The following is a 26,329-nucleotide window of genomic DNA, read 5'->3' as shown; positions in this document are numbered from 1 at the left end:
GTGAGTTACCCGTATCGTCCCACCCCTAATTTCAACAATCTGCCATCTGTCAAATATGAGATGTTGGGAAAATTTTGGCGGGCTTTGTGAGATAAGCACTGTGTACAGCAATCTAGGAGGTAAAATGGTCAATAAAGCAAGAAAAAAAAATCTGCATTCACACGTGCTTATTATTTATGGTGGGAGGGTCATTGTGGTCCCAAGTCTGCCTTTATGAAAAACAAATGCAATAAAATAAAGCTCCTGAAATGTGTTTTTGCTCTTTAAATTGAATCAGGACGATGCACAGAAAAGTAAAAACGTGAATATGTTACAACCAACAAATTGCCTTGCTGTTTAAGCTTTACGAAGAGTAGACAGGTTTCTAGTCAAACTGGAAAAAGGAAGAGAAATGGACGCAATTAACCACATAATATCATTTTAGGAAGCAAACTATTCTCAAGAGGCACAAAACACCTTTCAATAGTGAGTTCCTAGGAGAACATTATTGCCTCGGTGGCTGCCTGGTAAATGGATTGAAAGGTTACCACAAAAGAGCACAAACAGGGAACAAGTGCTATAGGAACATTAGAGGTACACGATGGGGACTGATGAAAGGCAGTTCAAGCACTGCCTGGAGTCATATCAAGTCAGTTCAACTGTGAAACAAAATACTGTACAGACATGGTTAAGTTTTAAGACTAAAAATCATGAGAGAACAGCCCCTCAGAAAAAAGAAGCGTAGGATTTAGCTGTGAAATTGGCATTGCCTATATGCAAGGGGGGACCACCTAGCCGGTGTAAGTAGCACCAGTTGAGGGTTAGGGCACAGGGAGGCCAGACCTAACCTCTACCCCCTGCAGACATTTGGCTGAGTGAGAGACCCAGAGGCAGTGTTTAAAACATGTCTGAAGTGTTGACCTTCATCTGAGCCTCTTGAAAATTAGCTAAACCCTACTGCCACTGCTCATTATCAGAAAGATTGACTTTGTAGATAGTGTCATAGATTTCTTTGCATAAACATACAAACTATGAAACTGAGGTTCTAGAAACATTTAACCTTTGTTACCTCTCACCACATTTTTATTAATACACAATACACACTACATCACTTTAAAAAGGACTCAAAACCTTTTTTTCAAAAGCTTTTCATGGCTGATTTTAACAGATTTTATCTATTAACTATTTTTATTGATTTTTACTTTTCCCTTTTATCTGCAGTTTGTTTGTATTACTTTTTACTGTTGCCTGCACTGTGTACTTTGAGATAGGTTTCAAAATGTAAAGTGCCTCATACCGTAAATAAAATCTTTTTTTTTTTTATTAGTAGTAGTAGTAGTAGACAATACACGTAGCTGTACACTGTCAAAACGTTGCAGCTCACATTAAAGGACCACAGCAGATATTTTCTGCACTGTTACTGTAACGCAAAACTAAATGTTTGTATAACAGCCTTTTTGTCCATGTAAATGGCCAATGCTGAATCAGCTTTATTTATTCGAAATGCATATTCAGCCACATCAAACACTTAAGACAAGAACATAAAAAAATTGTAATTAGGATATGGGCCATGCAATAAATAAACCAATGGTGGGAAAAAAACAATTTAAGACAATAAAACTCCACCTCTAAAACAAGTCATATGACAAGTAAAAGAAAAGCAATTCATTTCAAAAGAGCGGAGTCGATGTAGAGCAAACACTCACTGTTATTGTTTTTCCACTGTGAGTCGCTAGCAGACCCATGCTGACATCAAAGTCACATGCCTGGAGATTGGAGGCCAAGCAGTGAAGGGCGAACATGATAAAATAAATGAAGGAAAACCAACAGGTCTTTATCAAAGACAGAACCCCACCAGCCATACCCCTCCCAACTGACATGAAGAGGTTCCATCTTCCAATCCAGGGTCTACAGAACTCTCTCTTGGGATTAGACCTACTGTGTCTTAACAACCAAACACACCAAAAACTTGCCATCAAGTGCTTTGCCAATATATTTCAGACTTGTAGCTTAACAGCATATAAGGTCTTAAAACAATTTTCCACAAAAATAATTATATAGGGCTGTGTACATTCCACAGTTGCCAATCGCCATGGATGTCCATCCAACCACCCATTTTTGATACTGCTGGAACCTATCCAAGCATAATTTGAGCGGACTACTGATTGGCTGTGTTGATGGGACAAAGTCAGCACCACCACAATAACACCACCGTGTGGACTGGGTGGCAGTCAACCACAGGGCACAAATGAGACAGAATCATCTCACCAAAAAAACTAAAGTGAAAATGTTTTAAACTAAAGTGCATTATTGAACTAGAGAACTAGTTGCGTACGTTTCTGAGGCATTTACAATTCTTACCAAATATATTAATTCACATTTAGCTATAAAAGTCTGAAGTCAATCATCCAATCATCATTATAACTAGTGAGATAGACACATTGGCAGTCAGATATTAGATGGATAAAAGCATTTGAACTGCACTGTTTCTACGCTTGCTTTAACACTAACAACATTGACCCTCACAAAATGGTTTGCAGCTGGCACAAAAAAAAAAAGGAGACTGTGATTGTTTCAATAATGTCGGTAATGTAATGTCAGTATGTGGCCACTTTTTCTACACTTCTCTTAGGCCTTTTGGGGCGGCTTAACCCATTGACGACAAACCCACTGGAATGCAAGTGGAGTGAAACAGAGCTCATCGCATTTGAATCAAATTACACTTTTTATATGTTCCTTAAGCTTAACTGAAAACAAGCTACTAATGGGTTTTTAATTAAACGGTTACAAAGTTATCATTACACAACAATTATTTGGGAAATAAAAGACCACTACCAGCTAAAGTGATAAGGAGACTTCCATCTTTTTCTTATCCTTATTAGGGTAGCGGGTAAGTATATATTCAGGTGAGAGGAGACGTAAACAAACCCCACACAAACATTTGAAGAGCATGCAAACTCTAATGAGATATACAAAACAGAGACTCAACATTGGCATACAGTTGGGTTATTTAAAAAAAAAAGTTTTAAATGAGACATACTATGCATTTTTTTACAATTCATCATGAGAGTTACTTGCAGTGGTAACCCCTGACAGACAGTCAAAAAAAGTCAAACAACAACAACAATACAGTTTGTAGGTTTCGTAATATGTGGTATGTTTTTTTTTGTGAAAATACCCAAAGAATTAAGAATTCAAAGCATACAAAGTATTAGACATGGTCTATTTTTTGTCTTGTTGAAATTAGGCTGTTGTGAAGAGGTAGTGCAAGTGAGCCAGTGCTGACCTGGCCCCTTATACTTTTGTGGCAATGGCGAGTATGGATTTCATGGGCGGAGAAACTGAGGGCCGAATGCACTAAGAATGCGCTGCGTCCGCTTACAGTGCCAAAAATTGCTCCACATCTGCATCCGCAGCTTGCTCCCCGTTAACGTCCTATTCACTAAGGATATTGCGCTAATGATATACCAGCGCAAACACGCCCACAAAGTTTGACAATTAGGAGCAAATTCGCGCCGATTTACCACACATGGCAATGGATTTGTCTACAGTATAGTAACAGTTGTGAGAAAGATAACATTATCAGAAAGCGTGCTTGGACCAAGGAGGTGCAAAAGCATTATCCTCATTTAGCGCCATTAAGCTGTAGTGAGCGGCGAGGACGATGATGTCATTCGTTCATTCATTTAATACCCATAAAATACAAATTATTGGTGCGATAATTTTTTATATTTTCAGAGGTGGACGTGGGCATACAGTAGAGATGGATTTTCATACAGCATAACGGAGTGTTAATGCATCTCTCACGTGATAATGATCGCAGAAGCTTACAGAAGAACGCCAAGTTTACACAAGCCTTTCATATACGTCGTTTGCATCACTCAAACTGCGTGTTTCTATTAGCGCTGGCGTTAGTGAATTAGACGCTGTTTATCAATGAGTGTCATTTCATTTACATAGGTGGGCTATTTCTCCGCCAAATATATGCAAATTACCTCATTTACATACACGGAAAAACTACGGAGCGCAGTCTGGTTGACAGCGCAGTTAGGACTGAATTTTCCCATCTGCGCGTTTCTAGTGGATCACATGCTCCCGGATTGCAAACCTTTAGTGAATCTGGCACTTAGCATACTAACTACCTAATAGCAATACTATTATGACGCGCTCTCAGCACTACCTTTGACATAGTTGATCATAAGATACTACTAGAACATCTCGAAATGTGTTTCAGTATTAAAAAACTCAGCACTTTTTGTGATTAAGGACTATATTTTTAAATTTAAGTAGACTGATGTTAGTCACTTTTCTTATTACTGACTGTCACACACCTGTTTGTCGCATTTCTTTCTTATTACGGAACGTCACACACATGGCTGTATCGTTTCGTGAGCAGACATTCGAAATTATTGTGAAGAATTCAACAAGCCAGAAAGTATGAGGAAAGTGGAGAGGAGAAATTAAAAGAGATTCAGAAAGAAAAAGGAGTTGTTTTTTTTCCGGATTTAGATCTAAGAGGCTCTGGTCTGTCAGATGTCTCCATCAACTAACCACAAGCCCAGGCTGAGCACGAGAGGCATGCTGCTTGCGCCAGCCCTGCCATCCCGTAATGATGATTACTGCAATGTGTTATATACAGTAGTATAACAGTCCATACAGACCCTTGACATATAAACAGACACATACATCTTTGTCAAATCAACCACAACCCGCAATGCAATGGGAAATTCAAAAATGTAGGGAAACTTGATTTCTAACCTAAATAACAACAAAGTTCCTTACCACGTGTAAATCAAATACGTACTTTACCCAATCAAAGGAAATTCAAAATATTTATAACTAATAATGGTATATTTACAACAATGGTGGTCGCTCTTTCTTACATTCGGTCATTTTTGTATACACTACTCTAGGCACATAATAAAAGGAATAAGCATCCCTTGAACAACGTATATGGACCGCCAAGAACAATACAAGCAGTGGCCGAGGCTACTTTGACAGCTTAATTGCACATGTGAGGTACAGCTGGAAGGCAGGCACGGCAAAGTCCTAAGTGTTCTTGGAGAGTATCAATGTTCTGAAACCAGCAAATCAAACACAAAGAAATTGGAGAAGACTCTTCTTCCAAGTTGATAAATATCAATGCCAAATTGCCGTAGGATTTAGCATGCAAGTGGGATGGATAAGTCTTCATGTTTGCATAGCTTTCATACACCAGGTTCTAATACAATTGACTTACTGCTAAGTTAACAGCATTGAACCGACTTCACAAATGGATAACTGTCATACTTGCTCAACAAAACATTTCAATTATGTCCTTGAAAGATCTTGGATCTGTGAACCAGTCTTTGTCAAAAGTATCTTAGGTACTTCATAGATAGTAACGACATACTGTTAAAGGGCTTTATAAACAATTCAGCATATCTGACAAAACATGTTGTGAATCCAGAAGGCAATTTAAAGTCAAAATTGTGCTAGTGTGCAAGGGCCTGGCAAGTAAGTAATAGGCTCCACTGAGGAATTGCTACAGTCCGGAAGGGCTGAAAGCAAGGATTAAGCTGAGCAGTGGCAGCATCCTGTCCAGAGTGTATTGATCACCACTTTGACCCAATGGATAGAGGAAACCGCTGGGCTTAATTTTTTTCCCTGGCTGTTTTCCTGTGTCTGAGGAGGAACAGTAACATCATCCTACCAGAACTGAAAACGTTATTAAACCTTAAAGACAAAGCAGCGTTACACCAGAATTATCTAACTCAAAGGCAATGGCAACGAAGTACAATGTTTTCTGGTAGAATGGCACGCTGCTTTGCATTCATGTCGGCATATGCTTCAAATCAGTCTGGTATGCCAACCTACTCGGAGCATTGGGTCACTCTAGAGTTGTTACAACTTAAATCAGGAAAAAAAACAACTGATAAAGCACAATTGATTATGCTTTTTAAGCTCTTACGTTCGTGCCAGAAAACATTTGTTTGACTTATACACTTTCCAAGTAAAATAATAACTTACTGATCTATGAGCATTATTACAACATTAAGTCCAAGGTTATATATAGGTGATAATTATTCTCAAAGGCAGTCTTGTGAAAACTCTCCACGTTTTTGTAATTTACTTTTGGCTTGCCAAAACAAAAACACAAAAACTGCCTATCAGTCTGTCTTACTGTGTCTGTCTATTTAATCACAAGAGGTCAAATTATAGGAATCGGAAAGCTTCAAAGCTCCATGTTCTCAGCTTCTGACTCCTCTTCCCTCAAGACAAAGCCGGGCTTAACTGATGGTCAGATGGATTTATAGTGCAATGTCTGTGAGCCATTTGTTGACTGAAAGCAAGAGAATCAAAGACTAGATTTCCGGATGGTAACAGGACAGAGATTAAACAGTTTTTGCTCTCTGATTGCAAACTCCCACAGGCAGTTTTCTTCTACTTGTTTCACTTTGTCCTTCGTCTTTTATGTTCCTTGTAAGTGGAGATTTACAAGCCAAAATAGACTTGGTCTTGTTCTGTTTAGGGAGACTAGTACTCATATGCTGTTCTCCCGTTGGCATTTTGGAGATAATTGCACTTAAATATTAAAGGGTGGGTAAAAAAGAGAAAATGTTTCAAAAAGGACATTGGACCAAAACATCGAGTGGATAAGAGCAACGTGAAATCATAATAAAAATGAATATTTTATTTATAAACTGACTTGTCGTTCCCCTGAGCAATTTATAGGTTCAGTGCCTTAGCTGAACGGCACATCTAACATTTCATTCAAGAAAACTGAAATCTCTCCAACAGTCACATTTAATTTCTAAATGTTTTGGTATGCAGCATTGTTTACTTTATTAGTTGCATTTATTATTTTTGCATTATTTTATACCAAAAACATTTAAGAGGTGGATTCCAGAATCACATTATTAGCAATTACATTCGATAGATAGTATCTAGTATTTATAAAGCTTAAATCACTTAGGAAGGAATTCAACTGAAGAAAAGGCTCTGTAATACCAACAGCATGTTTAGAACCTCCTCCACAAACCGTCTTCAAGCAATGAATCAATCAGTCTCTACAGCAGTGGCAAATGCACACAGCAGTGCTAAAACTCCCACATGAGGCTAAGACAGAGCCAAAACCAGAAAACCGTTATTCAGCAAAGCCTTATCTTTGTCTTGTAAAGAAATATAGATTGCTTGGGACTTGGGAGAGTTATCATCCAGTGTAACTGTTGTCAAACCAGAACCTCTGCTGATAACACCTCATCTCCATCTGGAGAAGTTTCCCATGAAGTCAGGACAAATTGCCAGTCAATTATTTATTGTGTGCTGCAAAAACAAACACAACAATAAAATAAAATAATATCCAAAGGCTACGCACCACCTAATCTGAAAACCTGAAATCTGGCATGGGGCTTATACAGCAGAAAAGGCAAACATACTCTCAATGTGATTGCACAACAAGGAAACAAGTGAGATGCTCCATAGGTGTCAGAGATCTGCTAGTAAACATCACTTTAATATGCAACTCCCATTTGTTTGTTGTTAGTCTGACTCATAGCGAACAGCAGTGGGTTGAAGAATATCAAATGCATCACTGAACAACTCCACAGTGTTACAATTGAGGTTCAAGTTTTTTCTGTCGAAAAGGTCAAAGAGGCTGGGTGAGTTTCCATTTCGGCATTTCGGTTTCCATTATTCTTGTGTAATGTCATAATCATATTAGGCACTGATGGTCATTATATACCCCAAACTATGATTCCCAAACAGTTTCACTGCATCAAACTCATTGTGTGAACAAAACTACACATTTTACAGATTATTTCATTTTGAAAGTGTGCATACAAACCAAGTCAAGGTCTCATGAGGAAACAGTTAGTCGCCATCAAATAAAGTTTTCCGCCACTGGCTTTTTTTTTCCTTCCCACGGTGGGCTTTCACAATGTGAATATGAGCTACACACAGTATTACAGTAGCCATGTGACCACAATGATTTTTTTATGATTTTTTTTTTTTTTTACGAAAAGAGAATTGCGAACGGGACTGCAATGCAGCTTATCTCAAAGTTTGGAAGTTGACTTAAAAAACAGTTTTTAAGATTGAATGGATGCACCAATACTTTTTCATTCTTCCAGCAGATGGCTCAAACGCTGCGTCTCATATGTTGCAAGATTGTGGCTTTAATAGAAAGTGGGAACTCGGAGTTCAGAACTTGCAAGATACCAAAAGGAAAGCCCACTGGTACAGCTGAGCTACACTACGGACAAGCCAACAATGCAAATTAATATTTGTCCTGGATAGCGTGGATTTTTGGGCAACGTAAACCATATACCGTTACAGCCATGAAGGAATGGGTAAATCATGTAGCTGCAAAAAATATCGTTAGTCGATGGTCAACAAAATCTTTTTTACTTGAAATGCACATCTACCGGCTTTGATTTACTTTAAAATTAGGCTTCAGTGTTACTTCAATTTTTTTCTGAGATCTTTATCTTTCACTTTAGCTGCATGTAGACTCTAGACACCAGTGGTGGGCAAACTCCGATCAGATTGGGGTTGTGTCACAATACAGCCATGACTCTCCCTTGCTCCAATTTGTGTATTTACTGTGTTGTACGTCTGTAAACTCCACCTTCCCCCTTCTGCTTAGCGTGAAGAGACAGACAGCGCCACATATCTTGACTTCACATGCGGCTTAAACAGAAAAAAGAAGGGGAAAAAACACAAATAGGCCTCTAATCAGGAGCCAGTTCCCATTGTTAACTTTAAGTGTGCTCGAAGAACAGATCGTTCACAACCAACTCGGGCTGGGCAATAAATCTAATTAAATCGATTAATCGTCATTTTAAAAATGTAATCATTGAAAATGTATGTGCCGTGACATCCAAAATGTCCAAATGTTATTGTGAGTTGTAATTTTGCGCAAGTGGCAGAATGTTGGATGGGTGCTTTACAAGACATGTTTACAATAGCTACCAACTACTTAATAGGGCCGTTTACAATTACGCTTAAACTACTATTTTTAGAACAGCGCACAACGCATGGGCGTGGCCAGTTGATTTTCGGACAAGAAACACAAGGCAGAGCAAAACAAAGCAAGTGAGCCCAAATACATTAGGAGAGACAGAACGAGAGTGAGACCATTTGCGCCCTCATTATGGAAAAGAAAGTAGCAGGAACCTGGGGCGGTAACATAAAAACACCTGTGGCTTACAGTTGGGTGTGAGTTATATGTGTAACAAACTCGAGTATTCCCCAAATTTAGCTAGTGCGGCATATAGTCAGGTGCGCCTTCTAGTCCAGAAATTACTGTACTTAACTTTACTTACTTGACGTATTATGGTTACAACAAACTTCTGCTGCTTTGGTGTCTGCCGCTATGTGATTGGCGATGTTGTAACCGTGATCGAATGAAGGGAGTTTCCAGAGGGTTTAAGCATGTACAATTAAACGGCAGTGATTTACGCGAAAAATTTCGGTGGAAATGGGCCAGCAGCTGAAAATCCAGAACCAATCGATTGCAGGTATGTTTGTCGTCTGCTTTCTCAGCGTTAGCCTTGCTAGCTGCCTGCTACAACATGCTAGCTACTATACATCATGGTGTAAAAGCACCAAAAATACCTCGAGTTTACCTACGGAAGCCACTGTTGCTTAGATGTGAAAATTAATATAAAGTATCAGCACTATAGAACCCTATGCCTACAACAACAGGCTAGTTGATCAGTGTCACTAAGATGCGAGCGGTTACTGTGTCACCACACCACTTCAACAAAAGTAACTTGATAGAAGTAACAGCCCAAAGGTAGGCTTAAAATCTTCAAAATGAAAATCGTGACTATACTGCGTTTCGTTTTCGTGAAAATTACTGGCCAACACGATATTAGCAGTCATCTAGACCGCACTGGAGTAGCAGCAACAATCATACAATAAATCTTATCTTTCTACGAAAACTGCTTTCTTTCCGCCCACTTTGAGGTCTCTGTCAACCACTGTTTATTCCAAAGTGTGTTTATCGATTGAACCATTTTGAAATTTCACACCTGGGACATCGTTCTTTTCCAAAATGACGTGTACGTGTGTGTCCTACTTTGTTATTTTGTCCAACTCATGCATATTAAAGAGGAAAACGTGACGACTTTTGAGATCAACCCTATTATGGCATTTAAGCACAAACTATGAATGTTAAGTTTATGTTAAAACTGATTTAGAATCAGTATTTGCACAGTAATCATTTTTGAATAAATGAAACCTTTAATTAAATGTTCTTGGGGGGAAAAATCTGCAACAAATAACTGTTTTGAGACTTTCCAATACACTAGTGCTTGTGCTAGTGAATGACCTTCAACTCTAAATGAACAGAAAAAGTCAAGTTTCAATTTCCTTCATTCTAGAAACCTGATCCGACAAGCAGTAGCTCCCGGCATTGTATGATATTTACCCTTAATTCTGAACAGCTAAAACTCATGTGTTACAAATGTTTTTGCCACAGCCTATATAATTACACGTAATTGACTTCCCTTGAAATGTGTTTCTTCTGGGACATCTGGCCTTAAAACTACAACTTCCCTTAAAAGACATTGGCCTCCAATTGTATTTTGCAAACATGCATGGATAGCAAAGATTTGACTAGGCATTCCAGCACAAATAAAGAAAAATGTGAGAAGTCAAAATTGTTGAAACTAAAAAAAAAAATCTAAACTTTTCTTGTCTGATAAATATTTTGAGGTAAATATAATATACAGAAAGGACTGAAAATGGCCTGGTCATTTTCAACAACATAAACCATTCTTTTGTCACTTAGGCTACATTCACACTGCAAGGCATAATGCCCAATTCAGATTTGTGTTAAATTCAATCTTTTTATGCAATTGCTCACCTTATAAAGACAAATGTGCCTTCTCATGTGAAAGGAATGCATCCATTATGTAACACGCGCACAAAACACGTCAAGTGACATGCATGCGCAAAAAACACGACCACTCAGCGCAGTTTTTACGGAAGAATATATGGCCACACGTGTAAGTCTCAATGCTGACGAATTAGTGGAAAATTCAAGGATTTTGTGCTTGAACCGATGGCCCCCCATATACAGTATTTATAGGTTCTAAAGCATCTTTGCCACTGGCTTTTTCTCTGCTCCTTCATCCACCATTGCTTTTCACACATGCTGTTTTGTTTTGTGTGTGTATGCGTGTGTGCGTGCATTTTTCTTTTTACCCAAGTTCGAATAAAGTCGTTGTCTTTACATATAGACAGACAAACATTCACTCATTCACATTCACACATATGGGGAAGGCTTCAATCAACTTAACATGCATATTTTTTGAATGTGGAAGGTTGACAGAGTACTCGCAAAAAACCCACATAAGCGTGGGAAAAACAGGCAAACTCCACCAAGTCTTGTTGATATTGTGAACAAACCTGGTCTCCATCCCTCAGCTTTAGAATGCACTCCATGGTGTTGATGGTGATGACGACAGGCTCAGAGCCCAGCTTGGTCCAGGGAACATGAATACGTAGCTCATGGATATGACCACTCATGAATGTAAAAGGAAGCTTCAATTCCTAAAAATGAGAAATAAAATACAGTAGGTTTAAAAACCAAGGATGGGTAAATTATGGATTCATCAATGCATTGCAATACTTGCAATTTACTATTGAGTCAACAACTTCCCCTCACAATTAAAGATCAATTCAGAAAATCCTTTTATATTTATATGTTTTTTTTGCTAGAAAAATGTAACCAGACAAGCCAAATATGCTTACAAGGCAATGATGGCACTTTGACAGGGTTAAATATTTTAAAATAATCACAATTTCCTCCTACTTGCGTATTTGTACTTCTTCCTGAATCAATTTTGGAGCATTTAAACCCACGTCGAATCAGACCACAATCTGACGAATTGAAATCGAATCAAATCTTGAGGTTCTTAACAATGCCCAATCGTATTACAAAATGAAAACAAACAACCGCCAGATCTACCTTGAAGACATTTTCATAAAGGGTAAACAACTGAAACATTAAGCATATTAACAGTCAAACTATACATTTTCTGTATTGACTCTATGACTTGCAAGTAATATTACAATATAAGCTTTAAATAAAGCACTTAGACTTTAGTCCCACCTTCAACTAAAAAAAATAACGTGACTGCTTTCATTCACATCAGCTGAAATCCAGCATATTTGTGATGTGAAGTTAGCTTTAGCTACATCCCCAAAATGCCGCTTCCTGTTAGATAGTCCACTGGCCTATTTGCTTTAGAGTACCTCACTGTTGGCCATAAGTGTGTGTACATCAGGGTAAGAAAGGCGAAAGCAGAGGATTTTGAAAAAATAAAATAAAAATCCAACTTGACAGCCATCATGTGGACCGAACCTTTAAGATAGCATGGCCACTTCAGAGTTCCTTCGTTGATGAAGCGTGGAAAACCCTGTGACCTCCCGGTGCGATCTATTCCAGCCCCCAGGGGTTTTAAGTGGATATATATTCATTCACAGTGCAAACATGCAATTAGGTGTAGGCGTAAGAAAGAAGCTACATGAAGAAGAATTCATTTACAGTAGTGGTATTTGAATGACAGTTGAGCAGGGTGCATAGTTTGAATGCATTAAGCTGCCACACCCACAGCATCCAAGAACCAAGATGACTGTGATTTTTTCCCCCGCAATTTTTAAACCTCATTTTATATTATTAGATTTTTTTTTATCATTCCAATTTGTGTGGATTACTAATAACTTGATTCTTCTTGGCGGTGTGTCAAATTTACAATAAATATTTGCTTTTACTTTATGGGAACATCAATGAAACACCTACCATTCCAATACATCTAGCATTTGGAAAGAAAAAAGGCTCAAAACAGGGGAGGTCACATACTGCAAACAATACCTGTTCTAGCACATCCAGCTTCAGGTCCAACTTGCTGAGCACGACATCTCCTCCCCAGAGAGACAGCTGCAAGTCTGATGGTTTCAGATTCTTTATGTACTTGTTCACATAGCTCATCAGGAGCGGTGTGACATAGGACTCCAACATCTTGTCCCTCTTCTGCACACCAACTGCTAAAGAAAAGCACCAAAATATTATTTAAAGCCATGCTCCTTTCAAATATTGTCTGCTTTATTACAAAGGCCAGGTGAAAATAATAATTCACAGATAGTCGTGCCTTCAATATCTTACCACTGTTCTCGGCCTACTCTTAAGTATATATTCTTGTCACAAAACGCTTACAAACAAATACAAACTAATACAGTACAGTTCACAATTAAATAAAAATTCCATTGTGTGCACACTACTAGTACAGTGACTTTGGGTGCATTTATGACAGCATGAAACGCCGATATTTTTGAAAAAGCAGATGTTGAAGGTGTAGTCTATTTGCGAAGGTTGGAGACACTACGTATTTGTCCATTTTTTGACACCTGAAATCGACAATTTAGTACCAGTGTTAGGCTGTGTGCTAATCTACCTTCACATTTTGTACGTACGACTGTAGCGAAACAGCTACAAAATAACCACGTGTGCCTCGGCATTTTGTTTACGAAAACTTACTTGGGTGTATTTAGCCTAGCAGTGAAATGTCATCATTGGAAGCGTCCAGCACCGCTGCTGCGAGGCAGAGTAGCTAAGCTAACCCTCCGAAGAAGTCCTCCTAACTTCGTTTCCTCGCAGCTAGACGGGCAGACACGCGTTACAACAAAAACATGCTCTCACGCGACACTATATTTGATTATCTGGTTATTTAATTTGTATGCAAAGTGACGATTTCATTGCATTATCCAGCACTAGCTACAGCTATCCACCGCTCCGGAGCCAACGTCATCAGTAAACATGATTACAACTTCCGCATGTCTTGTGTTGCCTTTAGGGCCGCTGGTAAAAGTGAGACTCTACTTACTTTGCTCACCGCTGGTTGGAATGACTGTACATGATATAATACAGTACTGACTGACTGTCCTGTATGTCAAATGGTGATTTGCGATTAAGAACCGAATGGCGTTTTATCTACCAAGTTAATAATTGTGTAAGTAGGAGTTATTTAGTCAAGTACCGGTTTTGTGTATTATTTATAACTCTAATGGGCGTTTCAACACTTAATGCGATTAAATTGAATATTCATGTGGGGAGGTGTAATCTGACCCAATAGATTAAGATTTCTATTTTACACCCAGGCCATATTAGAAGCATACATCTACACAGCAAAGGCGGGGAGAAAGGACGTCATGCACAGAATGCGCATCTTGGTGCAGGCAGGTATTAATTACTCTTGTAATATTTAGTAAATTTATCAATATTATTTACATGTAGGCCTACGTGTGTATACTGTATAGATTGTGCCATCACTCATTTTGGTCGCACCTTGGTCAGCACAAAGTATAGCCCACATTAAAACGCTGTGGAGTTTGTGAAATTGATATCGTGCGTCACGTACATTATTTGTGTGTGAGAGTGTGTGTGCGTGTGCGTGTGTGTGCATAAATCAACGTCAGGCATGCTTCTGTCGGGGGATGAATAGATGACAATCCAGATTAACCTGCATATATAGCCTACGTAATGGAAGAGCCCATATTTCTAACTATTTTTGCTGGCATGAATGCTTTCAGGTTGTGTATTGTTCAATTTTACATACAGGCCTGCCTATAGTGGCTGAAATGAAATTATTTCTAAAATGATTTCTCAAAAATAGGTTGCATATAGGGTTTTTTTTACATTTTTTCCCCTCTTTTTTTTCTTTGTATCTGAAGACTAAAACACGTTGAATCAAAGACTGGCCATAGGGTAGGCTTATATGTGAGGGGACTTTTTGAGGCGCAAAATGAAAATGTGGTTCAACCGTTACCAATACGTTAAACACTTTTTTAAACTAGAAGATTAAAAACGTGTTTTAAAGGGTTTTTATTTTAATTTGGGGCCATAAACGATACGTCTTGAATAAGGGTTACTGCCTGTAAGTACTCCAAACGATATGTTCCTCTGCAAAGACAAGTTAACTTGCATCAATACATGAGGATATTATTGCTTCATCCAAAAGCCTTATTTATTGAAAGATGAGCGACTCAAACAATATGTGGAGTTTAGTGACAGTTCCAGGTTGACCGAAATTATATTGAAAATGCCAGAGTATATTGACCAGGAAGCACGAAGTGTGAATCACTGTCACCCATCCATTTTCCGAACATCTTATTAGCCAATATTATACCAATTAAATAACGTACTTTCTTTAATTATGCTTTTTTAAAAAAAAATTTTTTTTTTTGCTTTAAGCCTGTTTGTGTATTTTAACTGATGTAAACAAAGAGGCGACTGGTGCGATATAACCTTGAGACCACGTGTCGTGCACAAATGTGATTCAGCAAATATAATAAGAATAAGAATAAGAATTTCCAGTAAACGTTAAAATAATTACGTTCTTGTTTAGATGATTAATCTAAACGTGCGTCGCCATCTGGTTTGTAAAGTGTCCCTCCAGAAGAAAATTACGAAATACTGACTCATGCTCTCCAAATGATTTATTCTAGTTGAAGTTTCTTTGTTCACAAGACAGTAGGGTATTGCCCTTAATTAATTAGTTATTGATATTGACCTGACAAGTAATTTAAAACATTTGGGTCAATTTGTGGATCATTGCAAATATTTGTTAATCACTTCATAACCATGATGACAAGTAACATTTTGGGATAAAGTGTCAAGTTCAATGTTATAAAAGAGCAAGAACGGGAATTAAACAAAATGGCATATATGAACGTACGACATCGCTAGAGATGTTACAGTTGTCATAAAAAAAAAAAAAAGAATATAGATAACTATACCAGCGGTATAGGTTTCCCATGAGGTCCATTAAAACAAATGTCCTTGGTCATTTATTTATTTATTTATTTACTTACTTACTTACTTACTTACTTACTTTAGAGGGGTATTTAAGACCGTTAAATGTAAATGTAAGCACCTGCTTCACTGTGAGGTGAAAAGCAGATTTCGATCCTTTTTTCTTTTATTCTTTTTTTTTTTTTGACCGTTATAGTCATGACACAACAGGCCTCAAAGCCAATTAAAGAAGGAAAGATAGAGATGATCTTATGAATGATTATGTTGCGTCATTTTTCCGACCCTGTTGATGGTTAATATTTAAGATCAAAGGTTAGTTGTAACTTGGATTAAATCCAACCATTATGCACACAACACGAGGTTTACCGCGTTTACAAGGGCTATTTCTTCCTTAATGTCCAGCTATACAGAAATATTCAGGCCGGCCTGTTATTTTTGTTTATTTATTTACAGTATTTATAAATGTTTTAATCTATCTAATCTTATACAATTTACATGAACCATATTAGGTTAATTTATCTGTATAGGTTTTTTTCACGCTTTAATTCCCGTTCTTGCTCTTTTATAACATTGAACTTGACACTTTATTCCAAAATGTTACTTGTCATCATGGTTATGAAGTGATTAACAAATATTTGCAGTGATCCACAAATTGACCCAAATGTTTTAAATTACTTGTCAGGTCAATATCAATAACGTGATTATCGACTATATGTGATGGCGTGCGATCAATTACATTTACGATAAATGTTGTGGGTGATTTAATACGATACTTCTATGCTGACGTGACGAGCTGGTTTTGCCTTGAAAATGATGCAAGGCTTTCATGTTTTCTTTTTTGTTTTTTTGGTGTGTGTTATTGTACGTGTAAACGCGTCTTCTGCTGATTGCTTCGCCAATGTCACGTGCTTGGGCAAATGAAACTCTCCCTGCTGTAGTTGTAAACATGCAACGAACTCAAATCGATGAGCACGTTAACTATTACGTGAAGTTAAAATAACAGCACACAAACGTATGTAATGGAAATATTTATTTCTAAAATACAATTTAACACACGGTTTTTATAACAACTTTTTCATTTCAATGCCAGAAAATACATTTTTTTATGTACATGGTCTTGATATTTACATGGTGATGTCCAACATGCTGAGCACTGAATTCATGTGTTTGCAGTGCATGTCCACGCTTGGATATTGTCCATGCATTTAAAAAAAAAAATGCGGACTCCTCTTCTTGTGTCCGTTTGTTTCATATTTTTTTTCCTGTTTATTTTTGTTTATTTCTGTCCAGACCTAGAAGTCCTGGTGTGGGCTGTGCGTCAAACTGTGCCGTCGCAAGTCACAGTTGCGCCGAAACACCTTTCCGCAGCGGCCACAGCTGTAGGGCTTGATGTCTGTATGGGTGAGAAGGTGAGTTTTCAGGTTACTTCTTTGATTAAAGGTTCTTCCGCATGTGGGGCATTTGTGAGGAGACTCCTGTTTAGATTTAAAGCAAGCAAAGGATTATTCCTTTCAATTGTATATCGAACTTTGATCATGAATATCTTTCCAAAAATGATAACTCATGCCGATTTGCAACGTTAAGCCGAAACAGGCTTTCTAACATCCCCACCGCATGCAGTTGTCACGTGAATTAATGCTCAAAAAAGTAATACAATCTGCATGTAAATATGTTGGTGATATTGCCATCTCACCTGCATGTGCAAGGTTTTATGAACTGCTAGAGTTCGCGACTGGCAGAATCCCTTCCCACACTCTTGACATTTGAATGGCTTTTCCTTGGAGTGGATGTATCTGCAAAAGAGAAATAGAAATTAGATGCGTAAAAAAAGCAAAGATTTGCGCAAGCCGCATAGTCATAAAAATAACATCATCTGCAAAAACTGAGTCTGAATTGTGGGGGCTTGCATGGTGAGCTTTGCGCGCGCATGGAGACAGCTGTCTCATGTCGCCATCTCTGACTTAATATCATTGTTATTATACGGGAGAGGTAAGAAGAGCTTCAGGTGGTACCTGTGATCTCTGAGGTGGTCCTGTCTTCTGAAGGCCTTGTGGCAAATGTCACAAGTGTATGGCCGCTCGTCCGTGTGGGTCCTTTCGTGGATGAGGAGGTTGTAGGACTTGGTGAAATGCCTGCCGCAGAACTTGCAAATAAATTCCTTTTTAGTCTTGGACGGGAGCCTGCCCCTAGTGGGTTTTCTGTCCGGGGACAGCTTGTTCAGCTCGGTTATGGCTCCCCCTAGTCCCGACGCCAGCTTGACCAAATCCGCAGCCTTCGGCGGGTCCTCCTGCGTTGCGGCCAGGGCCAGATTGGCGAAGTCGAACCTCGGCCTGTCCTTGTGAAGCGAGGGCACGCCGTGCGTGACCGAGGCTTGTTTTGGATGGAAGAGCTGCGCGGCGGCGGTGAAGGGCAAAGCAGGGAATGGAATCCTGGGGTCCATCAAGCCCTGGGCGGCTGCCATTTCTGTGATAGTCGATCTCAGTCCTTGGATGTGCGGGTAGCCAAGAGTCCAGTGGTTCATGTGCATGGTGTGCACCGCGCTGAGGCCGTACAGTCCCTGCAGCTGGTCGGCCGGGAACGTGTTGACGGCTTGCAGGAAGGAGTAGTTAGTGAGCTGCAGGGGCGGGTGCAGGGGGATCGGAGCGTGCAGAGCTTTGCTCCCCATCGCGGCTCACACTTGAGCAGAGGACGCGCCGGCAACCCCTTGGAAAATAGAAAACATGTCCACCGTTAGTCGTGTGCAAGAGACGATTAATGTTCCTGCAGCCAAAAAGCAGGGCCTAATTTTGTCAAAATTTACAGTGGGAATACGTGCATTATTATTATTATTATTATTATTTTATTTATTTTATTTATTTTATTTATTTTATTTTTTTATTTTTATTTTTTTATTATTATTATTATTATTATTATTATTATTATTATTATTATTATTATTATTATTATTATTATTAATATTAGCGGTGGAGACAGTTGCAGAGAAAAGGGTGCACGTGTGTGGACAAGCATTATTTCATAAAAAGAGTTTTACATTTTACAATTAATGTATAGTCTGCAAAAAATTGTCCCTCTACAGATAATTTAAAATGATCGCGGCAAACATAAACCAACATGAAGCCTATTCATTTGAATGAAGCCGAAGGCTTGTAAGATGTTTGACATCATATTTCGCGGTGCAATTTCTGTGAAATTATTCATTCACTTTATTTCAGGGGTTAGGAGCCATGTTGAAACACATAAAACGTTTGATATATTAAATATAAAATGGGATTATATAGCCTGTTACATTTGCTGGAAAACATGTGGTATTTATTTTAATTGTATAATAGTTTTATGGAACAACTTTTCCCCCCTGTTCCCTCGTTTTAACTTCAAGATATACTTTTGCAATAATTTAAAAAGAAAATAAGACAAATCAAGTGAGCTACGAGCAGTGAATGAATTAAATGTTTTCATTTGCACCTTCAACAGAGCAAGAAATTAGTTGGCAATGAGAATGATTCTTAATTATGGAAGAGTTTTTCTTTCTTCTTTTTTGTTTGTTTTTATCTACTCATGTTTTGTCTTGACTGACCATTTTGATCTATACAAATAAAACACACATTAAATCTAATGTTTCTACGATAAGAAAGTGTAAGTTAAGCACCATGTTTACATATAAGCTATACATGATGACTAAAGGTCTGTATAAATTCACTGATGTTTTTAACCACTTTCACTTTGAATTTGGCCTCATCGGTCTCACCCCCTCAGACAGGATGGGGTTAAATATAATGTTGCACAGGTGCATCTTAAGTCACCATAGGCACTTGTTCTGCCATAACCTACTCACTACTTTGATCAACAAGTTCTTCCTAACCTTTGGACTTCATTTACACTTTGACAGTTTTCCTGAACGCCTGCATGTCCGTGTTCCAGACGTTCTCCTTTTCTTTTCTTTTTTTTGCAACATGTTTACATTGCGCGTATGTTTTGCTCGTGATGAAACAAAGCCAACAAATGAGAGAAATCTCACCGGCTTATTGCTCAACAAGGAGCGTTAATCACCCTCATGGATAGGTTGATTTCGTTTATGCAGAGATGATAAGTGTTGCTGCTGAAGATTTGCTGCTTAATCGCGCATTCAGCACGAGTATTAGAAGTGACAGAACAGTTACAAAACAAGTGAAGTTTGAGTGACGTATGTCAGAATGCACCCTTACAAACACACTCTTACCCCAATAAATAGCTGTCAAAATCCTGCGGTATGCCAGTAATCCACAGTAACTACAGAAACGACCGGTTCCAGAACAGCGCCACTATAAGTTTTCCAAGTTCCAAGTCCATTAAACTTTCACAGCCATGCAGCCAAGTGCGGTGCCTCGGACCTGTGCACACTCGTGTTGTGTGACTAGTGGGTCTGGAAGACAGGCAGCAGCACCGTGGGAGTCCCGTCCGCTGCCGAGGCTAGAAGTGTGCGTAATGCGGACCGATTCTTCACTTTTTAGGGCTCCTGCTAGGGCTCTCTGCCCGCCTCCGGCACGCCCCCTCCTTCTCTATCATTAATTCCAATGTTCCTCCTCTGTTTATTTGTGTTTGGATAGCAACTAGAGCTCCGCAGTCGAGTGAAGCACCATGATCTGCTCAACTTTACATCTCTTAAGACACCTTATAGATAAAGCAGGGGAGTCCTACTTTTGGAAACATGAAGTGAACATGTCGAAAGTCTGATCCCATTCGAACTCCATGCTTCGTGAACCTGCCTTTGGATACTTGACTACAAGATTTTCTTTCAAACTTGCCATGCGGCATGATGCAAGCTGATCACATGAAATTACGTGTGTCATTATAGGGTAAGAATTAAAAAAAATCAAGGTAATTAAATCACTGATATTAGTGTGATAAAAATAGGCCTAATGAATTGTGCTTAACGCAATGGCGCTCGTCATTGTTTTATATGTAGTTTTCCTGCGATACGCAAAAAAAAATTCTCGCAAATTTTCAATGTCGTTTTTTAATTTGTGTTATTCACAACAAATAGGCCTACTTAAAAGGCCTTCATAAACAAAACAAAAAACATGAACAAGGGACAACATATGTTTTCTTATCAAAAATAATATATTAACCACATGTGTAGCTATTTCTTGTCAGCCCATGTGGAAAAACAGGGCTACAGGGTAAGTGTGATTATTCAATATAATTAATTCCGTTGGTTTGTGTTTGTAAACAGATTGAATAATTATATGAAGATCATCAAATCAGACGTTGTTGTTTATACAAATTGCATACCTTAAGAAAAAATATTTTACTCGTTAAACGAAATTTCCTGATTCAATTTAAATCATATAACAATATAAAACATCAACATATTGAAAATGCCTAAAACAATAATACAACATACACATAAATATATATATATATATTTTTTAAACGTAGCCTGTAGCATAGGATATATACATATTATTATTATTATTATTGTTATTATTATTATTATTGTTATTATTATTATCATCATCATCATCATCATCATTATTGTTATTGAAACTACTACTTTAAATCCAACAATAGCATTCAAAATCTATGGTCGTGTAATTAACAGTGAAGACTTTTAATGCAGAGCGACTGAATGAAGGTTTGCAGCCTTTGACTCGCAGAAACGTTGGTGCAGTCCACGAGTCTGCAACGCCACCTATTGGTGGTTTATCATAACGACAAAACCTCTTGTTTGTCGATTAGAGAAATTTGATATATTCTTTGAGCATGCCAAAGACAAACAGACATTTTAATCAGAAATGATTGACATTAAGACTGAAATAGAGCATTATAGCCTAATTTAGAAACTGTTCCTGAGAGTGTATAAAATTAAGCTACATGTGAAACAAAATATGATTTAACACTGTTCAGTGAGCAGACAAACCATATTTCACAGTAGCAAAACTGAAATACTAAGATTCTTTTTCAGCTGCAGAGCATGTGCAACACATTTCTGCACACAACATGCTTGTGGTTTCCAGTCCCTCATTAATCAGAGTTCCATCATCAAATTCTGTTCTCCAACCCATTCACTTTACATGAACAATGTATTAAGATTTGGTTTATTGTAAAAGAAAAATAATGTTAAATATAATTTTGTTTTACTATTTATTTCCAAGAAAAATACATTCACATTTGAATTTGATGATATGAATCCCTCAGTGTTATTTATACCGTTAAGTTTTTATCTAAAACTCATGGGCTACCCATTTAAATGATCTAATTTATACTTGGGTTAAAGTGTGTAATTATTTTTCTTTGCATTTTGAATATAAATGGTAACTTTACTATACCAGTGTTAACTTTGTGTGGTTTATTTTCTCTCACAAAATAATAATAGTTAATAATGTAAGCGAGGGAATTGTTTTGCTGCTCGTGTTGAAATGATCCAGCTAAAATGGTAAATAATTGAGTTTGCTTGTTGATTTTTATGTTTGCATGTCATGATATTTTATGATTTCTCTAAATTAAAAGAAAAAAAAATCCTGAGACATGCAAACTTTTTTTTACTTAGGTTTATGTAAGAGAGTTAGTGCCATGACCTTTGACCCTGGCTTGAGTCCCAGCAGCCGCCATCGTTTTCTGTGATCATCTAACTCCCAGAGAGTCTGTGTCGGAGGCCCATGCAGCTGCCAAGCCTGTAATGGCCGACACTTTTCTTCTAACGCTGACCATCAAAAGAAAAGGGATATACTAGATTATCAGTAAATACTTTGAGATCTCTCACAGGTTTACGCAAATGATTTACTGTACTGTCCATAATGACATCTAATTAATTATGCCTTTTTTTTTAAATACACTATGAACAAAAAAATTGTGATATATTGAAGCATCAGACAAAAATGTTAAACCCATCATGAAAAGCTCTTTAAAAAAAGTTTTAATATTAGGACCTCTCTCTGTACTCACTTGTCTTTGACTTAAAAAGTGAAGTTCCTGGCTTTGTTACTGTGTGAGTGTTGCGAGTCTCAAGCATGTTGCCTGACAGGATGTCAGGTCCATACTACAAGTGCTCGGGGAGACAAAGCTTGTCACTCTTACCTATCTGCTGTGGTTTCAACGCCTACACATTCACTCACACATATAGTTCCTCAAAGATTGTTGTCACGTTTCCTTACATCACACATGTCTTTTACATAACATTATAAAATCTATCTATCTATCTATCTATCTATCTATCTATCTATCTATCTATCTATCTATCTATCTATCTATCTATCTATCTATCTATCTATCTATCTATCTATCTATCTATCTATCTATCTATCTATCTGTTATTTTTCAGATTAGATGTTTATAATACTGTAATTATTGTAATAATTGTAATTATAAGACTAAATATAAAAATATAAATACTAATGGAGAAACTGCTTATGTTTGTTACATGTTCCAGATTCTAAAATACACACACTATCACCACAACAGCAAATTAATTGTCACATTGAGCTCAGGAACTTCTGCTGCTGACGTGGCTGTAAAATTGACGAAATCCGGCTGTAAAATATTTCAAACTGGTGCATACAAAGTGGTCACGTTTGCACTTGTCTTGTCACAGCGTTGTTTACTGTATTATACAAGATTGCCTCCTGTTGGTTAATAATAAAACTACAACTCCACAATTTCAATGCAATCTACACTGACCATCCACAATATGTGATAATTTGTAGAATCGAGTGAGATACAATACAAGAGATGTGAAAAACATCAGACATAAAAAAAACAAAAGACAATAATGCTGAGTTTTTAATGACACTAACAAGGAGGAATTTATTTAGCAATATGTGGTTGCTTTTTCCAGTAGTTTTGACTGGCAGCATGGCGAGTGTGCAGATCATTCCTTTGGTCTCTTGTTGATCTCTTCTCCATCTGCTGTCCATTGCCACTTTCTTCACTGGTCTCCTGCCATCTGTTAAACAGCACCCATCGTCTTCGCGTGACCAAATGCCTTTTTTACTCCTTGCCATGTCATCCGTGCCGCCAGAGAGGCATAGCGAAGAAACCCATGATATCGTGCTCGTTCAACCAATAAACCCCGCCAGTTAATGCTGTTGAAGCTCAGCACTGAATCCCATTTGTCAGCAAATAGCTTCCCTCGGGCTGTTTGTTCTGGCCAGACGCTTCTGTAGCGCTGCCTTCCATTAATGTGACATATTTTATTTATTTTTTCCTTTCTGGTACATCTGGCGGTAAATGCAGTAAATATGCGGTAAACAGATGAAGTAAAGGGATATGTATATAATCATCACTGCTGATCATGATTCATGACGATCAAAAGAGATGTATGCAAAAGGTCCTGAAGTGTGTGCAGTGGTGTTGGAAGATCCACATTGTGTAAAAAGTTAGAATGAAAATAGTACCTTAGTGACATTACATTCATTCCAGTCACATTTTTTTCATAAAATAAGTTGCCTTGTATCTAGTTAGGTTACTTCCCAACATATTACAACTCAGTCACCATTACAAGAAAATTAAAGTGACACTATGTATTATATAGCACCATCTAGTGGTGAACTAATGATTCATTTATTTTGAAAATATGCATGTCTTTGAAATGTGTGAGGAAACCGGAATACCCGGAGAAAGCCCACGCGGGTACAGGGAGAACATACAAACCACCCTGGAAGGTCGAAGCCCAGACTCGATCTCACGTCCTCAGCACCGGGACGCGGACGTGCTAACCAGTCAGCCACTCTGCCGCCCCCATTAATTTCAATAATATGCAATTAGAAAAATATGTTCTATCACATAAATGTACATTTTCATATATAATCACAGGCCTAGTAATCGATAATTCTATTCCATAGGTCGTGCCGTGCCTTACAGGAAGCTGACATGTTCCTCCGCCATCTTTACTCAAAGGAGAAGAACTTCACAAATACAGTTAGCTTCTGGTGGTGCATGCAGCTAGTGACGGACACAATGATCGACCACCGTGCTTACCTTCCACAGCTGGGGCCTGCAGGTGGTCGTCACTGAGTCCCGTGCTTCAGGATTCCGCCGCATGTCTTCCTCTGCTTCGCTCTTGCTAGCCGTCATCGTTAGCCACTCCAGCTAGTTCTTGCTAGCCACTCACTCACTCGCTCGCTCGCTCACTCGCTCACTCGCTCACTCACTCACTCATTCCAAATAATAGTTGCTAGCAATTGGTGTTAGCCTCGTTAAGTGCGGTTTCTCTGAGGCACCGTTGTGCGTGTATGCTTTGTTCTCGCTAGCTGTGCTTGTTAGCCGCTCCAGCGAGTTCTTGCTAGCCACTCTTGCTCACTACTCCTGCTCGCCGGGTTGCTCGCTCGCTCGCTCGCTCACTCACTCACTCACTCACTCACTCACTCACTCACTCACTCACTCACTCACTCACTCACTCACTCACTCACTCACTCACTCACTCACTCACTCACTCACTCACTCCATATAATAGTTGCTAGCAAATGGTGTTAGCCTCGTGAAGTGTGGCCTTTCAATGTGTATACAATAGAATGCAACAATTTTGAACTATAGTTCACCACTTCTTGGCACTAAATAATTCACAAGTCTCTCTATTATTAAAATCATTGTCCAGTACACTAGCCCTAGACTGTATCTTAAATGGTATATTTTGCTATTGTGACTTTGCTGACCCAAGGTATTGAAACCTCAGGCACAACTATCCTTCATGTTGCTGCTAAAGTGATGGACAGTAAAACTCTTGCACCTGTTTCCTGGCCACGCTCAAGTGTTGTTACAGCCATGATGAGAAGACATTAACAAAGTTTCTGCAGCACACTTGGAGGAATAAATCAACAGCGAGCAAGCGTGTCTCATCGAGTCTGTCAGAAATGACATTTTTAAAAGGTCCCAGTGCCCGCTGTATTTAATATTTACCTGGGTGGATGGAAATACAGCCGGGATGGAGAGATGAAAGCAAGGATGGAAAGCTTTAACAGTTCGTGGGTGGATAGGAAAGCTGGAGCTGGATGGAGAACCAGATGAAGAAATGGAAGAACTGTAGAATGGAAGGAGGGAAAGATGTTTGCGAAAGAGGTGGAAATATGGAGAGATACAGTGTGAGCTGGAAAGGGGCTAAAGTGAGGAATGGAGAGATGAAGGAATCACTATCCAGACTGCTTGTCATGATTTTGTGTAATCAGTCCCCTTTGAAAACCTTGAAAACATTTGGTGATTAAGTTGGATGTGGACTGAATATTGCAATAGCCCTGTTTCCCCCAGTCTGAGTTCATATAATTTCGTCTTCTTCCCTTGCCTTATTTTCTCTTTGTGATGTGCCAGATGTAAGTCCATTACAAAGAGCGTCAGGAAATGGTTTTCCATCCAAAAAAAAAAAGTGCATGCAGATCCTGACACTGTTTCAATAAGGACCTATGGCTGTGAATGACCTGTGGGAAAACCACTCTACAGGCAAGTAGCCTTTTCTTATGTTTTCATATAAGCATAGAAGTAACAATTAGAGTCAACCGCAATATTTGTTCCATATGTTACTGCTGTGCACATCAGTCACTGATAAATTAATTTCATAAATACCAAAAAGGCAATTGTTCCTCT

General features: G+C 38.4%; 2 protein-coding genes and 1 long non-coding RNA gene across 7 annotated transcripts in view; 1 reads left to right on the top strand and 2 right to left on the bottom strand.

Annotated features, from left to right (window-relative positions):
* vps13b (vacuolar protein sorting 13 homolog B) overlaps nucleotides 1-13,760 on the bottom strand; it is a 337,674-nt gene extending 323,914 nt beyond the window's left edge. The window contains exons 1-3 of one of the 3 annotated variants that reach the window (XM_086077615.1): nucleotides 13,508-13,760; nucleotides 12,845-13,017; nucleotides 11,377-11,520 (exon numbers count right to left, since the gene is read on the bottom strand). In XM_086077615.1, the coding sequence (XP_085933741.1) occupies nucleotides 11,377-11,520; nucleotides 12,845-12,991 (291 nt within the window). In that variant the 5' untranslated portion in view covers nucleotides 12,992-13,017; nucleotides 13,508-13,760. The other 2 variants (XM_086077616.1, XM_086077614.1) reach the window with 2 other exon arrangements.
* A 367-nt stretch (nucleotides 13,761-14,127) lies between these two features.
* Nucleotides 14,128-26,108, top strand: LOC147171943 (uncharacterized). 2 transcript variants are annotated; one of them, XR_015095371.1, is made up of 3 exons: nucleotides 14,128-14,209; nucleotides 17,072-17,190; nucleotides 26,057-26,108. It is a non-coding gene; the product is annotated as an uncharacterized LOC147171943 (long non-coding RNA). The 2 variants fall into 2 exon arrangements; XR_015095372.1 differs by lacking the exon at nucleotides 14,128-14,209 and adding an exon at nucleotides 14,756-14,903.
* Nucleotides 16,795-20,226, bottom strand: osr2 (odd-skipped related transciption factor 2). 2 transcript variants are annotated; one of them, XM_086078409.1, is made up of 4 exons: nucleotides 19,998-20,226; nucleotides 17,794-18,484; nucleotides 17,475-17,574; nucleotides 16,795-17,256 (listed from the first exon to the last, which is right to left on the bottom strand). In XM_086078409.1, the coding sequence occupies exons 2-4, from the start codon at nucleotides 18,444-18,446 to the stop codon at nucleotides 17,074-17,076; spliced, it is 936 nt and encodes a 311-aa protein (XP_085934535.1). In that variant the 5' UTR covers nucleotides 18,447-18,484; nucleotides 19,998-20,226; the 3' UTR covers nucleotides 16,795-17,073. The 2 variants fall into 2 exon arrangements, with proteins under 2 accessions (XP_085934535.1, XP_085934536.1); XM_086078410.1 differs by having other exon boundaries at nucleotides 16,795-17,174.
* Nucleotides 26,109-26,329: the final 221 nt, after the last annotated feature.

Source organism: Leptonotus elevatus, chromosome 6 (genome assembly GCF_054856555.1).
Source record: "Leptonotus elevatus isolate MCC_2025b chromosome 6, RoL_Lele_1.0, whole genome shotgun sequence".
Lineage (NCBI taxonomy): Eukaryota > Metazoa > Chordata > Actinopteri > Syngnathiformes > Syngnathidae > Leptonotus > Leptonotus elevatus.
This window is presented reverse-complemented; position numbering and strand designations above follow the sequence as displayed.

What these genes read in the sequence shown, in the direction of transcription:
- osr2 (XM_086078409.1), bottom strand. Translation starts at nt 18,446, where the DNA reads ATGGGGAGCAAAGCTCTGCACGCTCCGATCCCCCTGCACCCGCCCCTG. An exon ending in GACCACCTCAGAGATCACAG is followed by an intron (nt 17,575 to 17,793) that starts GTACCACCTGAA and finishes TCTCTTTTGCAG; the next exon opens with ATACATCCACTCCAAGGAAA. An exon ending in ATAAAACCTTGCACATGCAG is followed by an intron (nt 17,257 to 17,474) that starts GTGAGATGGCAA and finishes AAATCTAAACAG; the next exon opens with GAGTCTCCTCACAAATGCCC.